Source organism: Simochromis diagramma, unplaced genomic scaffold (genome assembly GCF_900408965.1).
Source record: "Simochromis diagramma unplaced genomic scaffold, fSimDia1.1 OVJJ01000097.1, whole genome shotgun sequence".
Taxonomy (NCBI): Eukaryota; Metazoa; Chordata; class Actinopteri; order Cichliformes; family Cichlidae; genus Simochromis; species Simochromis diagramma.
This window is the reverse complement of record NW_024387319.1, coordinates 438,257-454,464: the sequence shown is the minus strand read 5'-3', so window position 1 is coordinate 454,464 and position 16,208 is coordinate 438,257. Positions and strand designations below refer to the sequence as shown.

General features: G+C 38.9%; 2 protein-coding genes across 6 annotated transcripts in view; both read left to right on the top strand.

Moving 5' to 3' along the window:
• LOC120717281 (zinc finger protein 239-like) overlaps positions 1-16,208 on the top strand; it is a 37,371-nt gene that overhangs the window by 1,459 nt on the left and 19,704 nt on the right. Inside the window, exons 2-4 of one of the 2 annotated variants that reach the window (XM_040005222.1) lie at positions 3,854-3,959; positions 4,398-5,078; positions 7,446-8,014. In XM_040005222.1, coding sequence (XP_039861156.1) covers positions 3,942-3,959; positions 4,398-5,078; positions 7,446-7,850 — 1,104 coding nt within the window. In that variant the 5' untranslated portion in view covers positions 3,854-3,941 and the 3' untranslated portion in view covers positions 7,851-8,014. Of the gene's footprint in view, positions 1-3,853; positions 3,960-4,397; positions 5,079-7,445; positions 8,015-16,208 lie in introns of those variants that run through there. The other variant, XM_040005223.1, reaches the window with a different exon arrangement.
• Positions 11,385-15,197, top strand: LOC120717278 (zinc finger protein 239-like). 4 transcript variants are annotated; one of them, XM_040005220.1, is made up of 4 exons: positions 11,385-11,621; positions 12,190-12,288; positions 13,389-14,144; positions 14,293-15,197. In XM_040005220.1, exons 2-4 carry the CDS (start codon positions 12,271-12,273, stop codon positions 14,707-14,709), a joined length of 1,191 nt encoding a protein of 396 aa, XP_039861154.1. In that variant the 5' UTR covers positions 11,385-11,621; positions 12,190-12,270; the 3' UTR covers positions 14,710-15,197. The 4 variants fall into 4 exon arrangements, with proteins under 4 accessions (XP_039861154.1, XP_039861151.1, XP_039861152.1 ...); XM_040005217.1 differs by having other exon boundaries at positions 11,392-11,621; positions 14,290-15,197; XM_040005218.1 differs by having other exon boundaries at positions 11,508-11,621; positions 12,165-12,288; positions 14,290-15,197.

Here is a 16,208-nt window from a genome sequence, read left to right as displayed (position 1 = left end):
AAATGTGAGATTTACAAGGAGGGAAAACAGTACACCTCTCTGAACAGTGTCTGGGAGGCTGTGGTTGCTGCTGCACGCAATGTTGATGGTGAACAGATCAAAACACTGACAGAATCCATGGATGGCAGGCTTTTGAGTGTCCTTGCAAAGAAAGGTGGCTATATTGGTCGCTGATTTGTTTTTGTTTTTGAATGTCAGAAATGTATATTTGTGAATGTGGAGATGTTATATTGGTGTCACTGGTAAAAATAAATAATTGAAATGGGTATATATTTGTTTTTTGTTAAGTTGCCTAATAATTATGCACAGTAATAGTCACCTGCACACACAGATATCCCCCTAAAATAACTAAAACTAAAAACAAACTAAAAACTACTTCCAAAAACATTCAGCTTTGATATTAATGAGTTTTTTGGGTTCATTGAGAACATGGTTGTTGTTCAATAATAAAATTATTCCTCAAAAATACAACTTTCCTAATAATTCTGCACTCCCTGTATGTGAGTGCGTGTGTAAAAGCAGCAGGATATATATTTCAGTTCTGCTGAGCCAAATAAGACAGGTCAGGGTGAAGAAGTGACAGCCAAAGAAAAGCTTACCACAAAACGGAAAAGTAATGACAAATCAGACTATAAGGCAAAAAGAAAGTGCAGCTTTATGGTTTCATGGACAAAAGAATTTCTGTGGCTGCAATATGACGAGCTAAATAACCAGGGCTGCACATAAGTGGTCCGCAGGTGCGCATTCGCTGTCAAAATAAAAAACGCGCACAAGATAAGAAGTTGCAACAACGTGTTTGCGTACATAAGATTTTCAGGAGGAGGACAGACATTTGTTTAGAACTCTTAAAGATGTCGAAGAAGCTCCTTTAAGCAATTACTGTGATGTTCCTCCACCTCCAAAGAAATGTCAGGAGTCCGAACCACAAAAGAAGCGAATATTCTCGGAAAAGTGGTTGCAGGAGGTGAGCTGGCTTCAAACAAATGATGAACGCACAGAGATTTGGTGCAGAATGTGCCGTGAAAATCCCACTCTAGTGGACAAAAACAGTGTCTTTTATATGGACGCAAACGCGCACTGCAACTTCTTGAAGACCTGAAGACAAAGATTGTTCACCATCATGGTTTAGGGAAAGGATGCAGAAAGCTGTCTCAGAGATTTCAGCTGTCTGTTTCACAGTTAGGAACATATTGAGAAAATGGAAGACCGCAGGCTCAGTTCAAGTTAAGGCTCGAAGTGGCAGACCAAGAAAAATCTCGGATAGACAGAAGCGACGAATGGTGAGAACAGTCAAAGACAACCCACAGACCAGCACCAAAGACCTACAATATCATCTTGCAGCAGATGGAGTCACTGTGCATCGTTCAACCATTCGCCGCACTTTACACAAGGAGATGCTGTATGTGAGAGTGATGCAGACGAAGCCTTTTCTCCGCCCAAAGCACAAACAGAGCCGCTTGCTAAAGCACATTTGGACAAGCCAGCTTCATTCTGGAATAAGGTGCTGTGGACTGATGAAATGAAAAGTTATTTGGGCATAACAAGGGGCGTAATGCATGGAGGGAAAAGAACACAGCATTCCAAGAAAAACACCTGCTGCCTACAGTAACATATGGTGGTTCCATCATGCTGTGGGGCTGTGTGGCCAGTGCAGGGACTGGGAATCTTGTCAAAGTTGAGGGACACATGGAGTCCACTCAGTATCAGCAGATTCTGGATACCAATGTCCAGGAATCAGTGACAAAGCTGAAGCTGTGCCGGGGCTGGATCTTTCAACAAGACATGGACCTGAAACACTGCTGAAAATCCACTAAAGCATTCACGGTGAGGAACAAGTTCTGGAACGGCCATCTCAGTCCCCAGACCTGAATATTATTGAAAATCTGTGGTGTGAGTTAAAGAGAGCTGTCCATGCTCTGAAGCCATCAAACCTGAATGAACTAGAGATGTTTTGTAAAGAGGAATCGTCCAAAATACCTTCAACCACAATCCAGACTCTCATTGGAACCTACAGGAAGCGTTTAGAGGCTGTAATTTCTGCAAAAGGCGGATCTTCTAAATATTGATTTTATTTCCTTTTTTGCAGTGCCCAAATGTATGCACCTGCCGGATTTTGTTTAAACAATTACTGCACACTTTCTGGAAATCCAGTAAACTTAATTTCACTTCTCAAATATCACTGTGTGTCTCCTATATGATATATTTAACTGGCATTTTTAATTGTAGCAACCAACAATTTATACAGGAAAATAATGACTATTAACAAGTTGCCCAAACTTTTGCTTCCCACTGTATATGACTTCATAGTTTTATGAGTTGTCCGACTGAAATGTAGATGTTTTGTATAGACAAATGGTCCTTCAACCAGAATCCAGACTCTCATTGGAAGCTATGGGAAGCATTTAGAGGCTGTTATTTCTGCAAAAGGAGGATCTACTAAATATTGATGTCATTTTTCTGTTGAGGTGACTAAATTTATGAACCTGCCTAATTCAGTAACTATTGCACACTTTCTGTAAATCCTATAAACTTCATTCCACTTCTCAATATTACTGTTTGTCTGCTATATGATATATTTAAATGAAATTACTGATCCAAAAAAAACAATGAATTATGAAGAACAATCCTGAATATTATCAGGGGTGCCAAAACCTTTGCATACCGGGAGAAACGTTTCATCACTAATTCCAAGTGACTTCTTCAGTCTCAGCTGACTGCATAAACAATACTTTTGCACAATGACTGAAATTCACCCACTGAATAAACAATGGGCTGGGAGGTCAGTTCCTTGATCATTAATATGCAAATTCTCATGACCACTGACTAAAAAAAAAACCGATCAATGGCCATGAGTACCATTCACAGAGAGTTGGGGAATGGCTGGAATCACAACATTGTAAGATAGAATAGAATAAACCTTTAATTGTCCCACAAGGGGAAATTTGGTGATCATGAAAGATGTACCTTTAGGCCCCCTCCTCGATTCAGAGATGGTCTTTCCATTTTTGCGTAAATGGCCTCCTTGACTCTGTGCTCAAACTAGCGTTCCTCCCGGTCCAGGATGGCTCATCATTGAAAGAGTTCCCACTGGCCTGTAGGTGTAAATTGACTGGAGAGTCCTGGCCCTACTAAAGAATGTTATCTTGTTTCAGGATACATAATACCTGCCATTATCCAACCCATTCACAGTGTTGAGGAAAGCCTAAGCTGAGAAGGCACCTAAAGTAAGCCCCAGGCGGTAGAGAAGGACAGCTGCTGGTTAAACAAAAACTCTTAGTGATCCCTCATGTCAGCAGTATTGAAACAGTTCAGACATGTTTTTTTCTAAATGTAGTCTAAGTGTCAGGAGGAATGCCGTGATTTATACATTGAGGAAACCAAACAACCTCTGGCAATGCAGATGGCACAACACAGAAGAGCTACCTATGTTCACATCCACAGGTCAGTGTGGCCTGTAGGTGTAATTCTTAATTCCACTCTGCCTAGATGATACCCATAAATCAGGTGATGTTATGCCATCATTTCTTAGTACACAACAAACACTTCACATTAGAATGAAAAAAAAATCCCAAGTGTGCGGAAGTAGAGGCAGTAGTAGCACATTTAATTATTTACAAGCATAATGTTTGTTTATTGACATACATGGGCAATCTTTCTACTTTCAGCAGATCAGAGCAATCTGCTGCAGTATCAGGGTCACAATAAACTTTATTGTCCAGTTGTGGATGGTGGAGAGTACCAGCTTTTTAAACCCTGGTAGGGGTTCTCCCTAAAGAAGTGTAATTGACCCACTTTTGATCACATGCCTTATCACATAAGGGATAAAATGCATATCTACACTTTTGTGTCCCAGCTGAGTAACAGGAGGAGAAGAGTCTGGTGGAGCAGCAGAGGAACAGTTTCAGCCATTTGGACTCAGCTCAGCCACTACAGAGGAAACGATGACTTCAACACAGGAGGTGAGAAAAATATCTCAGTTACGCTGTTATTGAAACTGTGTGCACAGCTGGTTGTTAACAGCAGCTTTATCTTTTCCATCCTGGGCTCCTCCACACATACAGAAGCTACATTCACAAACAAAAACCACAGAAGTTACAAGAAAATACAAAGATCACATTTTATCAGAACACATTGAAACAACAATGTCATCAGTTGGACTCAGAATTTGTTATGAAGTACAAGATTTTCTCAAGTAATCAATATTTCTTTAATAATGTCATTTTCAGTCCAACTCTCATTGTAGCACATCATTGTAATGTGAAACTATCACCAGAAGGTGGTGGTAACACACCTACAATGTGTTTGTTGACATCTTTGATTCCAAAATGGAGGCAGGTTCAGTTTGTTCCACGACTGCATTTCACTCACTGCCTCTGTTTGTATCTCTGTCACTGCAGGACCAACATGGAGCGAGAAGTGCGCGCTCTCAGGAGGCCGACAAACCTCACAGAAGAAAGGGGGAGAAAACATACAGCTGTGATGAAAGTGGAGAAGATTTTACTGGAAAGTCTAACCTGAAAATTCAACAACTCATCCACACTGGGATGAGACCATTCAGGTGTGACTTGTGTGGAACGTCTTTTACCAAGACAGTAAACTTAAAAAGACACCAACTCATCCATAGTGGAGATAAACCGCACAGCTGTGACTTGTGTGGAAAATCTTTTACCCAACCTGGAAACTTAAAAAGACACCAGCTTGTCCACAGTGGAGTCAAACCGTACACCTGTGATCAGTGTGGTAAAACTTTTAATTGCAGTGGCAACTTACTAAAGCATGAAGTTACCCACTCTGGAATTAAGGCGTACAGCTGTGACATTTGTGGGAAAACTTTTAGCCTTTTAGGGAACAGAAATAGACACCAACGCATTCACACTGCAAATGGTGTTTACTTCTGTGATCAGTGTGGGAAACTGTTTACAACAGATGCACACTTACAATTCCACATGTTTACCCACGCTGATGAGAGACTTTATAAATGTGACCTGTGTGATAAGGCTTTTAAATCTCCACGTTACCTGAGAAAACACCACCAAATGCACTCCAGAAAGAAACTCTACAAGTGCAGTAATTGTGAGGTATGTATTTATATTTTTATCTTCTAATTTCAGTGTCACTGTTTGGATCAACTCTGCTCAGTAAGTAACTTGTTAGCAAGTTAGTAATTCTGCTAGCTGTAACAGCAGTGCTGGCTGATGATCAGATTTCAATCATTATTTCTTTTCATCCATGATCATGAAAAAAGTTCATTATTACTTTTCTGTATTCACAATATCCACGTTGTACCATATTTAGGCCCACATTACATTTGCCATGGCTGCTGGAATTTTGACAGTGTCAGTAAAGAACATAATAAGTCATCTAATTAAAAACAACGGTTACTGTTACCTTGTAGCCATATTTGAGGATTTACAGTTGTAATTCTTTTGAAGCGTTATGTTAATTAACCTTAAATTAAAATCTTAATGGGATATAAAAATACTTCATTTACAGAATATTCAGTCAAATCTCTCACAAATCTCTTAAAACATTCCTAATATAATACAAAGTGAAAATTTCTCCCTCTTCTATCTAACATTCACACTCCATTGGATCCATCGGAGAACAGCTTGGGGTTAGTATCTTGTGACATGCAGAGTGGATTATGTAGATCAGCAGTCGCCACTAATCATTTTTATCGTTAACTCGGTTTCCCTGGGTCTTTTCCCGTTTTTTTGGGGTACTGGTTTTATTTTGTTGCATTTATCCTCCCCTCCTTGAAGGCCGATTCGTGAAAATATACACAGACATAAAACAGTCCGTGGCACAAAAAAGGCTGGGAACCGCTGAAGTAGATGACCTGCTCTACCTTCTGAGCTACAGTCACCCTTGAACAGTGGTTCTTAACCTTGTTGGAGGTACCGAACGCTACCAGTTCCATATGCACCTCTTTAGCAAAAAATAAAATACAATTTTTTTTCAAATTCAAGACATAGATGAGCCGTGCATGTCACGGCGGAGGCTTTGCCGAAACCCTGAAACCGACTAACCAAACCCGTAGGGTTCGATCAAACCCAGGTTAAGAACCACTGCCCTAGAAATTCCTTAAGTATAGAAAAACTATCTGTATTATATGGTGTCCGTAGAGGTGTTAAAGATGGGAGGCAAAAGCAGAGAGGGGCTTTTTCTTCTAGTCCCGAGCCGGTAAGTAGGATGCGAGAAGACTGAAGATCTGCGGTGAAAAGACTTAGAGAGAGGGACAACAGAGGAGAAGTCATAGCCCTTCACTGTGGATCGACTGATTGGGTTATGAATTTTGAACTGCCTACGCATCGTATGCTGAGTTAGGATCAGAGTCAAGAAGGTGAAGTCGGGGAGCCTTGTACTGGAAACTGGATTCTATCAGTGCGCACGATGATCCTCCTTCCCTCCTAAAAGAAGACACACCTCAACAACGGTTGTAGTCACTCAGCAACAGAATAGTTAGAGTTTATAGTGTGATAAATTGATTATTTGGATTTGATTGATTAAATTGCAATTAAGCTGTTTGCTAACGCCTGCTGAAATCTCGCTTTAATAAAAATTATTTATCTTAATTCAAAGTCAGAATTGTGGACATTGATTCTATTACCTTCTTAAAACAGTAAATGGTAAGACTTTGTGTGTTAACCCATAACATCAGATTTAGGTTCTTATAGGTTATTCTAGTACTTCATTATAATACGTCCTTGGGACGTACTGTCCAGGTCACAAAATTTTACTCAGCACAATAACAAGTGCTATAGATCATTAGAGGAGAGCTGCCGTTAATAACTGTGGCTTACAAATATGTTTCATTAAGGTTGCAAATGAGAGCATAGAGTCAAAGGAAGTGCAGGGCGGGCACTTAGATGAAGGCAGTTAGAGGCTGAGCGAATCTCCTCGCCACCGGCTTAAACTAGTCTCAACTTCACCTAACAGGATAATACCCGTAGGGAGTAAGCGACTCTGATCCAAAGGATGGAGAGCTGTCCAGACCACCTGTACAGGGGTAACTGGGATCTAACAGTGTGAATGAGGTATGTTGTATAAAGCACTTTGAGTGCTCAGACAGAGTAGAAAAGTGCTCTGTAAGAACCAGTCCATTTTACTTGTATTCACTGACTGAACAACAGGAGGGTCATCTAACTAAAACCAATCAGTGCATCCCACCTGACCCCCTCAAAATCAAATTCTTTTTAATGGTCTGTAAGTTTTATTTACATGTCCTCATAGTATGGTGAAAGTATGTCTGCAGACAGGGTACCAGTGCTTGTTGCTGTTCCTCTAGATCAAAGATGTTTATTGTAGCCCAGTGAGCTGAGTGTTATAATGTAAACAGTAAAATGTAATTGGATATTGGCAGAAATGCTCTTTATCTGAGGCGACGTTCAGGATAAAAATGTTGAAGGAATTCCCTGACTTACACTCTTTGTGTCTTTGTTTAGAAGCAGACCGACACAGATGGATCCAGTTCTCAACCCTGTCGTCACTGTGGTGGTGGGAAAGACTTTTGTTGTGACCTTTGTGGAAAAACTTTCAGTCATCAATGGAACCTTACAATACATCAACGTAGACACACTGGAGACAAAATGAGCTTCTGCAAAGAATGTGGGAGAGGCTTCCCCACTCCAAGTGAATTAAAGCGCCATGAACTCATTCACAGTGGGGTCAAAAAGAACGTCTGTGACCAGTGTGGGTCATCATTTTTCACTGCAGATGATCTTAAAAGACATAAACGAGTCCACACAGGAGAGAAACCATACAAGTGCAGACACTGTGAGAAATGTTTCACACAATCAAGTAGTCGTAACCTTCATGAAGGTTCACACGGAAGAGAACTTCAGCTGTGACAAGAGCTTCAGGAATCTCGGTTCATACTCCGAACATAAACGATCCCACGCTGTAAATAAACTGTTTCACTGTTACCAATGTGCAAAAACATTCACTTCATTTTCTGCTCTGTGCAAACATCAGCGTGATCACGCAGGACTGAAATCACTGTATCACAATCAATCTGAAGATCCTCTTCTGGTTTCAGGGTCAGACTTCAAAACCTTGAGATCAGGCTCCACAGAGTTCAGCTGGAATCTCCTGTAAAGAGTGTCAGCTGATGACACACTTGGATCTGATGAGGTAGCTCTGATATCTGGACCTGCAGTGAATAAACCTGAATGTTATAACTAGGAAGGCACAAGTATAAATATTTACATTAGTTTGTGTGTGTGCGTGTGTGTTTTTTAAAAGGAATTTTAACACTTATCCCCCTACAAAAAGTAGTGTTTAGTCTCAGTACTTCCATGGATGCTTTTGGTGTTTAATAACCAGTAACCATCATGGCTTGATAAATAGACAAGTAGATATATTCCCACTCTTAATACACCCAATCACTGCAGTGTCATTAGATAAACATTTACAGGTGGCATGTTTCTGCTTTCTACTAGAAATCTGAGGTGTATAAGGTAAACGGCAATGGAGATCAAAATCCTTCGGCACTATTATTTTGCCCTGCAGTGAACTGGAACCTGTTCAGCATGTACTATTAGAATGTCAGGTCTATGTTCAAGAAAGGAACAAGGCATTAATAGCAATTTTTAAGAAGCTGAATGTGACTAGGCTCTTTGACATTCATTTAAACACGAAGCTTCAGAATGATTTCATAAGATGATCTATACCGCAGTTAGACTTCAGTCTAGCAAAGAGGTGATAAAGATGATTGTGTTACTAACTCTATTGTGTCTTTTTCTTTTACTGTCTGTTGAATTCCCAGTGCCACCAATCTAGGCAACACAGTGGTATAGGATAGTGATGTGCAAATGAAGCAAAGAACCATTTCATCAACTGAACTGAAAATGGGTTCATTAACCCTTTACAGCCGATCGGAGCGGGCACGCTCTGTTTTGCGTAACTATTTTTAAATCCCGGTAGCTCTGCAACCACGTAAGCTAGCGCAAAAAATTTTTTTGCATAATGAATACCGGAGGAGTTGTACTTACATCTTATGCCATCAGCTTGTCCTACGTCACGGTTTCCTTCCACATAAAGCTTTGCAAAAACTGCATAAAAAGCGCTTGCAGGAACAAAAACATAATATTCCAGAAACACGCTTTGCCGGTCCGATCAGCTGTTCATAACACTTCCTACGTTGGAATAGACGTCAGCGCGAACTTTTGCATTTCCGCCATTACCTGCCCGAAACCGGAAGTGACGTCATTTTTCGCGGAAATGTAAGTCCTTTTTACTATCAGGCCCTCAGAGCCTATACTGGTCTTTTAAAAGTTATCTTTGACTTTATGACTTTCTGTGTCATTTCTGGGATGCTTAGGGACTCATATTGCACTGCTGGAAATAGTTATTTTGATGCATATGCTGCTTTTTTGCAAATTTTGCAGTATAATATTTATTTTCGTTTTCTGCAGTGTATAAAAATTGGTGTATTTTCAAAAATAAAACTATGAAGACACTCAAAATAAATTTCCTATGGTTGGGAAACTATTTTGTGCAACTTTTTGTATTTTACAGTTTTGAGGGATAGCCTCTTAAATTTCTCTAACTAGAAATATATGTTAAAAAGCAAAAACGATTTCAATTTTTTTGTGTAGTTATTGCACTTTTTTGCAATTTATGTAATTACTATGCACTTAATGAATACATATTTATTAAAAATCTGGGCTATAATGGTTGTATTGATGTATAGCAACTTGAAATGCTCCCAAAAATGGCTCCACAGCAGGTAAAAATATAATATAAGCTCTGGCGGACTTGGTTCTATGGCAGGTCTTAAAGGGTTAATTCAATGCTTTGTTTCAGCGCATCTAGTGGCGAAATGGGAAACAGTGGGGAAAAAAAGTCTAAATAATCATGTACTGAGCATAACTGGGGGTTGTGCAAAAGATACAAATATACTTGTGTAAAGATGGATTTACTGGTCAGTTGATTCTGTAAATGTACGTACTGTAGCTGAAGGAAGGATGTGCTGGGATGGTATGGTGTGCTCATGTAACTAGGGCAGGGTGTGAGAAGGGATGAGGTGCCGAACATTTAGTTTTTATTAAAAAACAATATTTTTTCCTCTTTTTAGAATTGCTTCATTTTTTGCTGACAGTTTCTTCATGGCACTGATGAGGCTTGGTGTTGCTTTGCTACCACAAACAAATGTAAGTAATTGCTTGGACATGTTCTCTCCCATCAGTTCTGCTGTCATGTTGGTGGTATTGCCCATTATGGCCATCTTAATAAAGATCTATCTGTCTATCTATGTCTCCGTGACTCTCTTCTGCTGGAACATTTCCACTGTTACCATGTAAAATGGGTTGAGCAATGCTAAATAAGATGCTATTTTTCATGGTCCTTGGAAGAGAGAAGATTAACTTCTGTTCTGAGTGATGCCGTATGTGTTAACAGACCTCTCTGCATTGAATCATATCTGTTATTAACCTCTGTCTCTCTTCCACAGCATGTCTTTCATCCTGTTTTCCTTCTCTCACCCCAACCGGTCGCAGCAGATGGCCCCGCCCCTCCCTGAGCCTGGTTCTGCTGGAAGTTTCTTCCTGTTAAAAGGGAGTTTTTCCTTCCCACTGTCACCAAAGTGCTTGTTCATAGGGGGTCATATGATTGTTGGGTTTTTCTCTGTACCTATGAAGCGCCTTGAGGCGACTTTTGTTGTGATTTGGCGCTATATAAATAAAATTGAATTGAATTGAATGCCCGAAGTCCTTGAGCTGTCTGCCTCTCATCAGGTAGCGCTGTAGCATTAAGAAGGTGCTGTTCCAGGGCCTGTACATAGGAACATGCAAACAAACATTTTTAAACATTTGATACATAACTATCAAGATACATAAGCTGTGTCCAGCCTACGAATCCGCCCGACAAATGTGTCCTGTTTTTTTCCCCAGATTTGAAGGATGGGTCGTTGTGTCCTTTGTGGTCCACCATATTCCAGAATTCATAGCACCGCCCAGCCAATTCCAGTTTCCAACAACGGCGGCCACTACTAAGTTTTAATATTACTCTTATTAATCTTTCTGGGTCACAAAATAATCTTTTAACATATATATTTTTATTTTTAAACCCATGAAAGCATCCTTTTTTCCAGTAGCTAAATCACTTTTTTTTTTTTTTTTATCTTAAATTGTGTCGAGTGGAAAGTTTAGATTTTTAATGTCATGTGTGATGTTCTTGTATGTGATTTATTTACTCAGAAATTCCACAAATGTGCCTCTGTTGACAATAATCATTGTATACCTCAGTTTTAACTTTCAGTTCAGTTCCAGTTCAGGGTCACCCTGTGATGCCCACCCCAAGTCCATCACAGGGTTAAATAATTTTGGTCTAATTGAGTAGGATTAATGTGAACTCATCATAAGAAGGTTTTAGGTTTATTCTTTAGTCCAGGCAATAGGACTACCTCAAGCTTTACTTGAGTCAGGATTCAGAGTTCTGTCTGTCATTTTCCTTAATTATGTTCAGCTGTGTCCAGTTCCCAATTAGCCCTGAGTGTGTGAGAGAGTATTTGTAGCCCTGTCTCATATCTTTTTAGTTAACATGTTAGTTTATGCTTCCTGAAATTCTGTTGCTCTTCGTTTTCCTTGCATTGTGGATCTGAGTGGATATCCCAAATAAAGGTCAGTTTGTGTTTATTCTGTTGCCCTGTGAGTCCTGTGCTTTGACTTATGCCCTGCTGAGCCCTGACAATGTAAGAACTTCTGAATGTGCCAGAATCTATTTGGGTTTTAGCTACAGAGAGTTCACTCTGTTATGGAGAAGCATGTGGTCATCATCATGACTGGTCCTTAAAAACGCAGTGTCCAACAGGAATACATGCCTTCTCCAGAAGTCTGCACTAAAAGGCAAGATTTTTATTGTTGTTAGGTTTTTAAAAAACCCAAGTTTTCTGTGTCATAAGAGTGGTTCACCTGTTACTGGGTTACACTGGCATACTGTCACTAACTGGCTCAAAGCAATTTATGTTCAAGTTTGGGGGCAAATAAGCATGAAACACTGCCTACAGACCAATAAATTCTCTGATGGTCAAAATCTGTAGAAGATCACTGAGACCTGTGATTGGATAGTAGGTGGGTCTAAAGTCTGTTCTGTAGAATAAGCATGTGTTTGAAATATTTTTGTATTTTTATTTTTTACATGCTTCGATACTGAAACACCACCAGATCTGTTTGTGTCCCTGCTGGTTAGCAAGTGGAGAAGAGTCTGACGAAGCAGCAGAGCAACATTTTTGAGTCATTTAGGCTCAGTTTAGCCACCACAGAGGAAACGATGACTTCAACAGAAAAGGTAAGGAAAATATGTTTCACTACTATTGAAACTGTGTGCCCTTCATCGTCTTCGGTTGGTTTGCTTGATGATGGTCACAATTTGCTCAAAAGTTGACACAAAGATGACACAAAGTTCATTTTAACGGGCACCAAAACACAGGCTAGGTTTATATTAAGCCCCCAATAGTACATCATGTAATGTTATTTGTGTATATATTACTCTTTCTTTAATATAATTTTAATTACTGTTGTAGCACACATTACATTTACACTTTTCCTTCATTAGATATTATTGTATTACAGTTTGGAAATGTTATACAGTAGTAGTTGTTGTGGTGATCCCTAGTCTCTCATCCTGTAGTTCAGCAGACTTGAACGCCACTGTGTTGGAGTGCAGCTGGTGGCAGTAGTACTTGCTCTGCCCTGCTACATGCTTTAGGGTCACTCTAACCAGAACCTGCAAAAGTTCCACATTTTACTATTGTAATTCTTTATAAAATTCTTGTCAAAATAATGTGAAATTATTTTAGGGTTTGGCCTAGTAGTCTCATTAAATGTAACTCTAGGGATAAACAAATGCTGTTGTAATGACGGTGTCAGCAGTCTAAGGTGTTCGAGAATACAATTTAAAAACCTGTAGAAATGTAGACCTGTCCCTTTCCTATCCCCCAGCCATGTCTGCCCAGTCTGTAACAACTGAAAATAAAATGAAAAATAACAACAAAGGTTGATCAAATGGACCAAAACGGCAAGGCCGTGATGATCCACTTGGCAAAGTAAATCCGTCGGGTATCCTTGTTGGCTTTCAGCTAAATTTGTCTAATCTAAGCAGTCAAATCAAAGACAAGAACAAGACTGAATATTTGTGTGTACAAGCACTAGGAATGGCGATGACGTGAGAATATTTAAATACTTAAATCTGATAGTTCCATAGACTATACTACCAAATTATTGCTTTGGTTCTTCTGACCATTTGTATATAATGTACTACCACTAGTAGATGGTTGAAATAGGCCTCTGGTTTAAAATTATACAGAAAACTGGAGGGAGTTTGACTGTTCAGTTTGTTCCATGACTGTATTTAACTCAATGCCTCTGTTGGTATTTCTGTTACTGCAGGATCGAAATGGGCAAAGATGTCAGCCCTCTCAGGAGGCTGACAAACCCCACGGGGGAAGAAAATACAGCTGCAATGAGTGTGGGAAAGCTTTTACTCGAAAGGAGTCCCTAAGAAAACACACAGACTTCCACACTGCAGAGATTCTGTTCATCTGTGACTTGTGTGGAAAATGTTTTACTTGCTTTGGTAAATTGCAAAGACACCAACTAATCCACAGGGGATATAAACAGTTTAGATGTGACTTGTGTGGGAAGTCCTTTACTCAGCAAAGTGCCCTAAAAAAGCATAAAGTCTCTCACAGTGATATTACAGCATACCGTTGTGATCATTGTGGGAAGCGTTTTACTCAGAAAGAAGGCCTGGAAAACCACAAGTTCATCCACAGTGGAGTTAAACCATACAGATGTGATCAGTGTGGTAAAGATTTTACTCAAAGTGGTAGCTTACGGAGGCATGGAGTTACCCACTCTGGAATTAAGGCATACAGCTGTGACATTTGTGGGAAAACTTTCAACCATTTAGGGAACAGAAATAGACACAAACGCATTCACACGGGACATGATGTTTACAGCTGTGATCAGTGTGACAAGCAGTTTACAGAAAAAAGATACTTACAACAACACATGTTTACCCACACTGAGGAGAGACCGTATAAATGTGACCTGTGTGAGAAGACTTTTAAACTTTCATCGTCCCTTAAAATGCACCATCAGATCCACACCAGAAAGAAACTCCACAAGTGCAGTTACTGTGAGGTATGTATTATTTTTTTTTTTTTTTTTTTTTTTTCTTTCTGGGGTATCAACACTTGTTTCTGTTCCTCTACGTCATAGAAACAAACTTTAAAATAAAGTTAATTTAAACGTGTAACTTATGTTAAATGTATTTGTCTTTGTTTAGAAGCAGAACAACCCAGAAGGATCCAGTTTTGAACACTGCTATCGTTGTGGTGGTGGGAAACCATTTCGTTGTGACATTTGTAAAAAACCTTTCAGCCAGGAAAGGACCTTAAAATTACATCAACGTAGACACACTGGACACAAAATGAACTACTGCAAAGAATGTGGGAGAGGCTTCCCCACTCCAAGTAAATTACGACATCATGAACTTATACACAGTGGCATTAAAAAGTACCTCTGTGGCCAGTGTGGGTCATCATTCGCCACTGCAGGTAACCTTAACATGCATAGACAAATCCACATGGGAGAGAAACCATATAAGTGCAGTCACTGTGAGGAAAGCTTCTCACATTCAAGTACTCGTAACCTTCATGAAAGAACACATAAAGCTACACCTGTGACTAGTGTAACAGGAGTTTGATCTTAAAAGTATTTTAAAGTGTAAATAATTTGTTTTATCTTTGAGGAATTAAATGTGGTATAACCTCCACACACTGTCCTGCTTACCATTAAAGTTGAATATTGGTAAGTGTGGCTGTGTGGTGCTTATACTATTTTTCTCCACAAAGAGAAGGTTCCCAAGTTTCTTTAAGAATTTTTTTTTTTTTTTTTTAACTTTAAATGCATGGAAATTTCCTACTAATTTTATTTTTTATCTTGTATAGAACTTTTTAAATGCTTATTCAACCTGCTGTGGTAATCCCTACTACTTTTCACAGAACTGATCCAGAAAGGTCAAATGCAACGTAAGAAAATGTTAGCGAATGGGGAGAACTGCTGATACAATGTGTTTCTGGGGAGACAATTTTGCCAACGAGCTTCAGAAGGGGAAAACTACAAATAATGGGACATATTACACTTAAACACATTTAGAAAGGGTGGCGAGTTCTCAAGTTCTTTGATGGGGGGGGAAAAAATAAAAATTTGGCTTTTTTTTTTTTTTTTTTTTTCATCACAAAATTTATGCAGTATTGTAGATGTTTAATGTTAGTGGTTTACTGTTAGCCTGTTACTTTTGCAGCTTTGCCATTACATGATTGTCTTCTCACAAACTCTTCCATTGAGACTTGTCCAGGATGCTGGGTGTAATTTATTTATTAACATTTCTAGGCCAATTTAAGATTTGAAGACTTTTTTTTTTTTTTTTTTTTTTTTTTTCTTTTTTTGAATGTTCTGGGGATGTTCATCAAATATGACTAAGGTAACACTAATTTGGTGTAAAAATAAATAATTGGTTTCATAACAAATATTTGAGCCATGATTTCACTTCCACTGTCTGAGTAAAGACTGACATGACAAATAGTAACATTTAACCGTCTGAATCCAATTTTTTTTCTTTCTTTTTTTTTTTTTTTTTTTCTCCCCCTGACACAGATGGACGATTATTGGAGATTGTTGTGTTTTTTTTTTTTTTTTTTTTTTTTTTTTTTTTTTTTTTTGGGTCCCATTTGAAATGAATGAGAAACTTTATAAATTCTGCTAAAACTTGCTTGATTAGATTATAGCTTTTCTGCTAAGACAAAGTATTTCATGTAAATCATAGTATTTTTACAGCGTCAGTGTTTCTGCTAAATCATTGTATTTCTGCAAATTCATAGTATTTGACACTGCAAAGTAATTTTTCTTTTTTTTTTTTTTTTTTTTTTTTATAGCTCAATCAATCTTTATTTATAAAGCACTTTTCATACAAAAAATGTAGCACAAAGTGCTTTACATAGTTAAAAGCAGCCCACCCCACCCTCCAACTCACTCCCCACACTCTCATTAACATAAATGATGTGAATACACACATATCTCCCCACACACGCACACTTAAAGAGTAAAAATTGGGCTGGGTCAATCAACGTATTTCACCCAAATCACAATATTTAAGCCAAATCATAGTATTACTGCTAAATCGTAGTATTTGAGCCAAGTCAT

Coding starts and splice junctions, on each gene's coding strand:
- LOC120717278 (XM_040005217.1), top strand. Junction 14,145..14,289: donor ACAAGTGCAGTTACTGTGAG/GTATGTATTATT, acceptor GTCTTTGTTTAG/AAGCAGAACAACCCAGAAGG.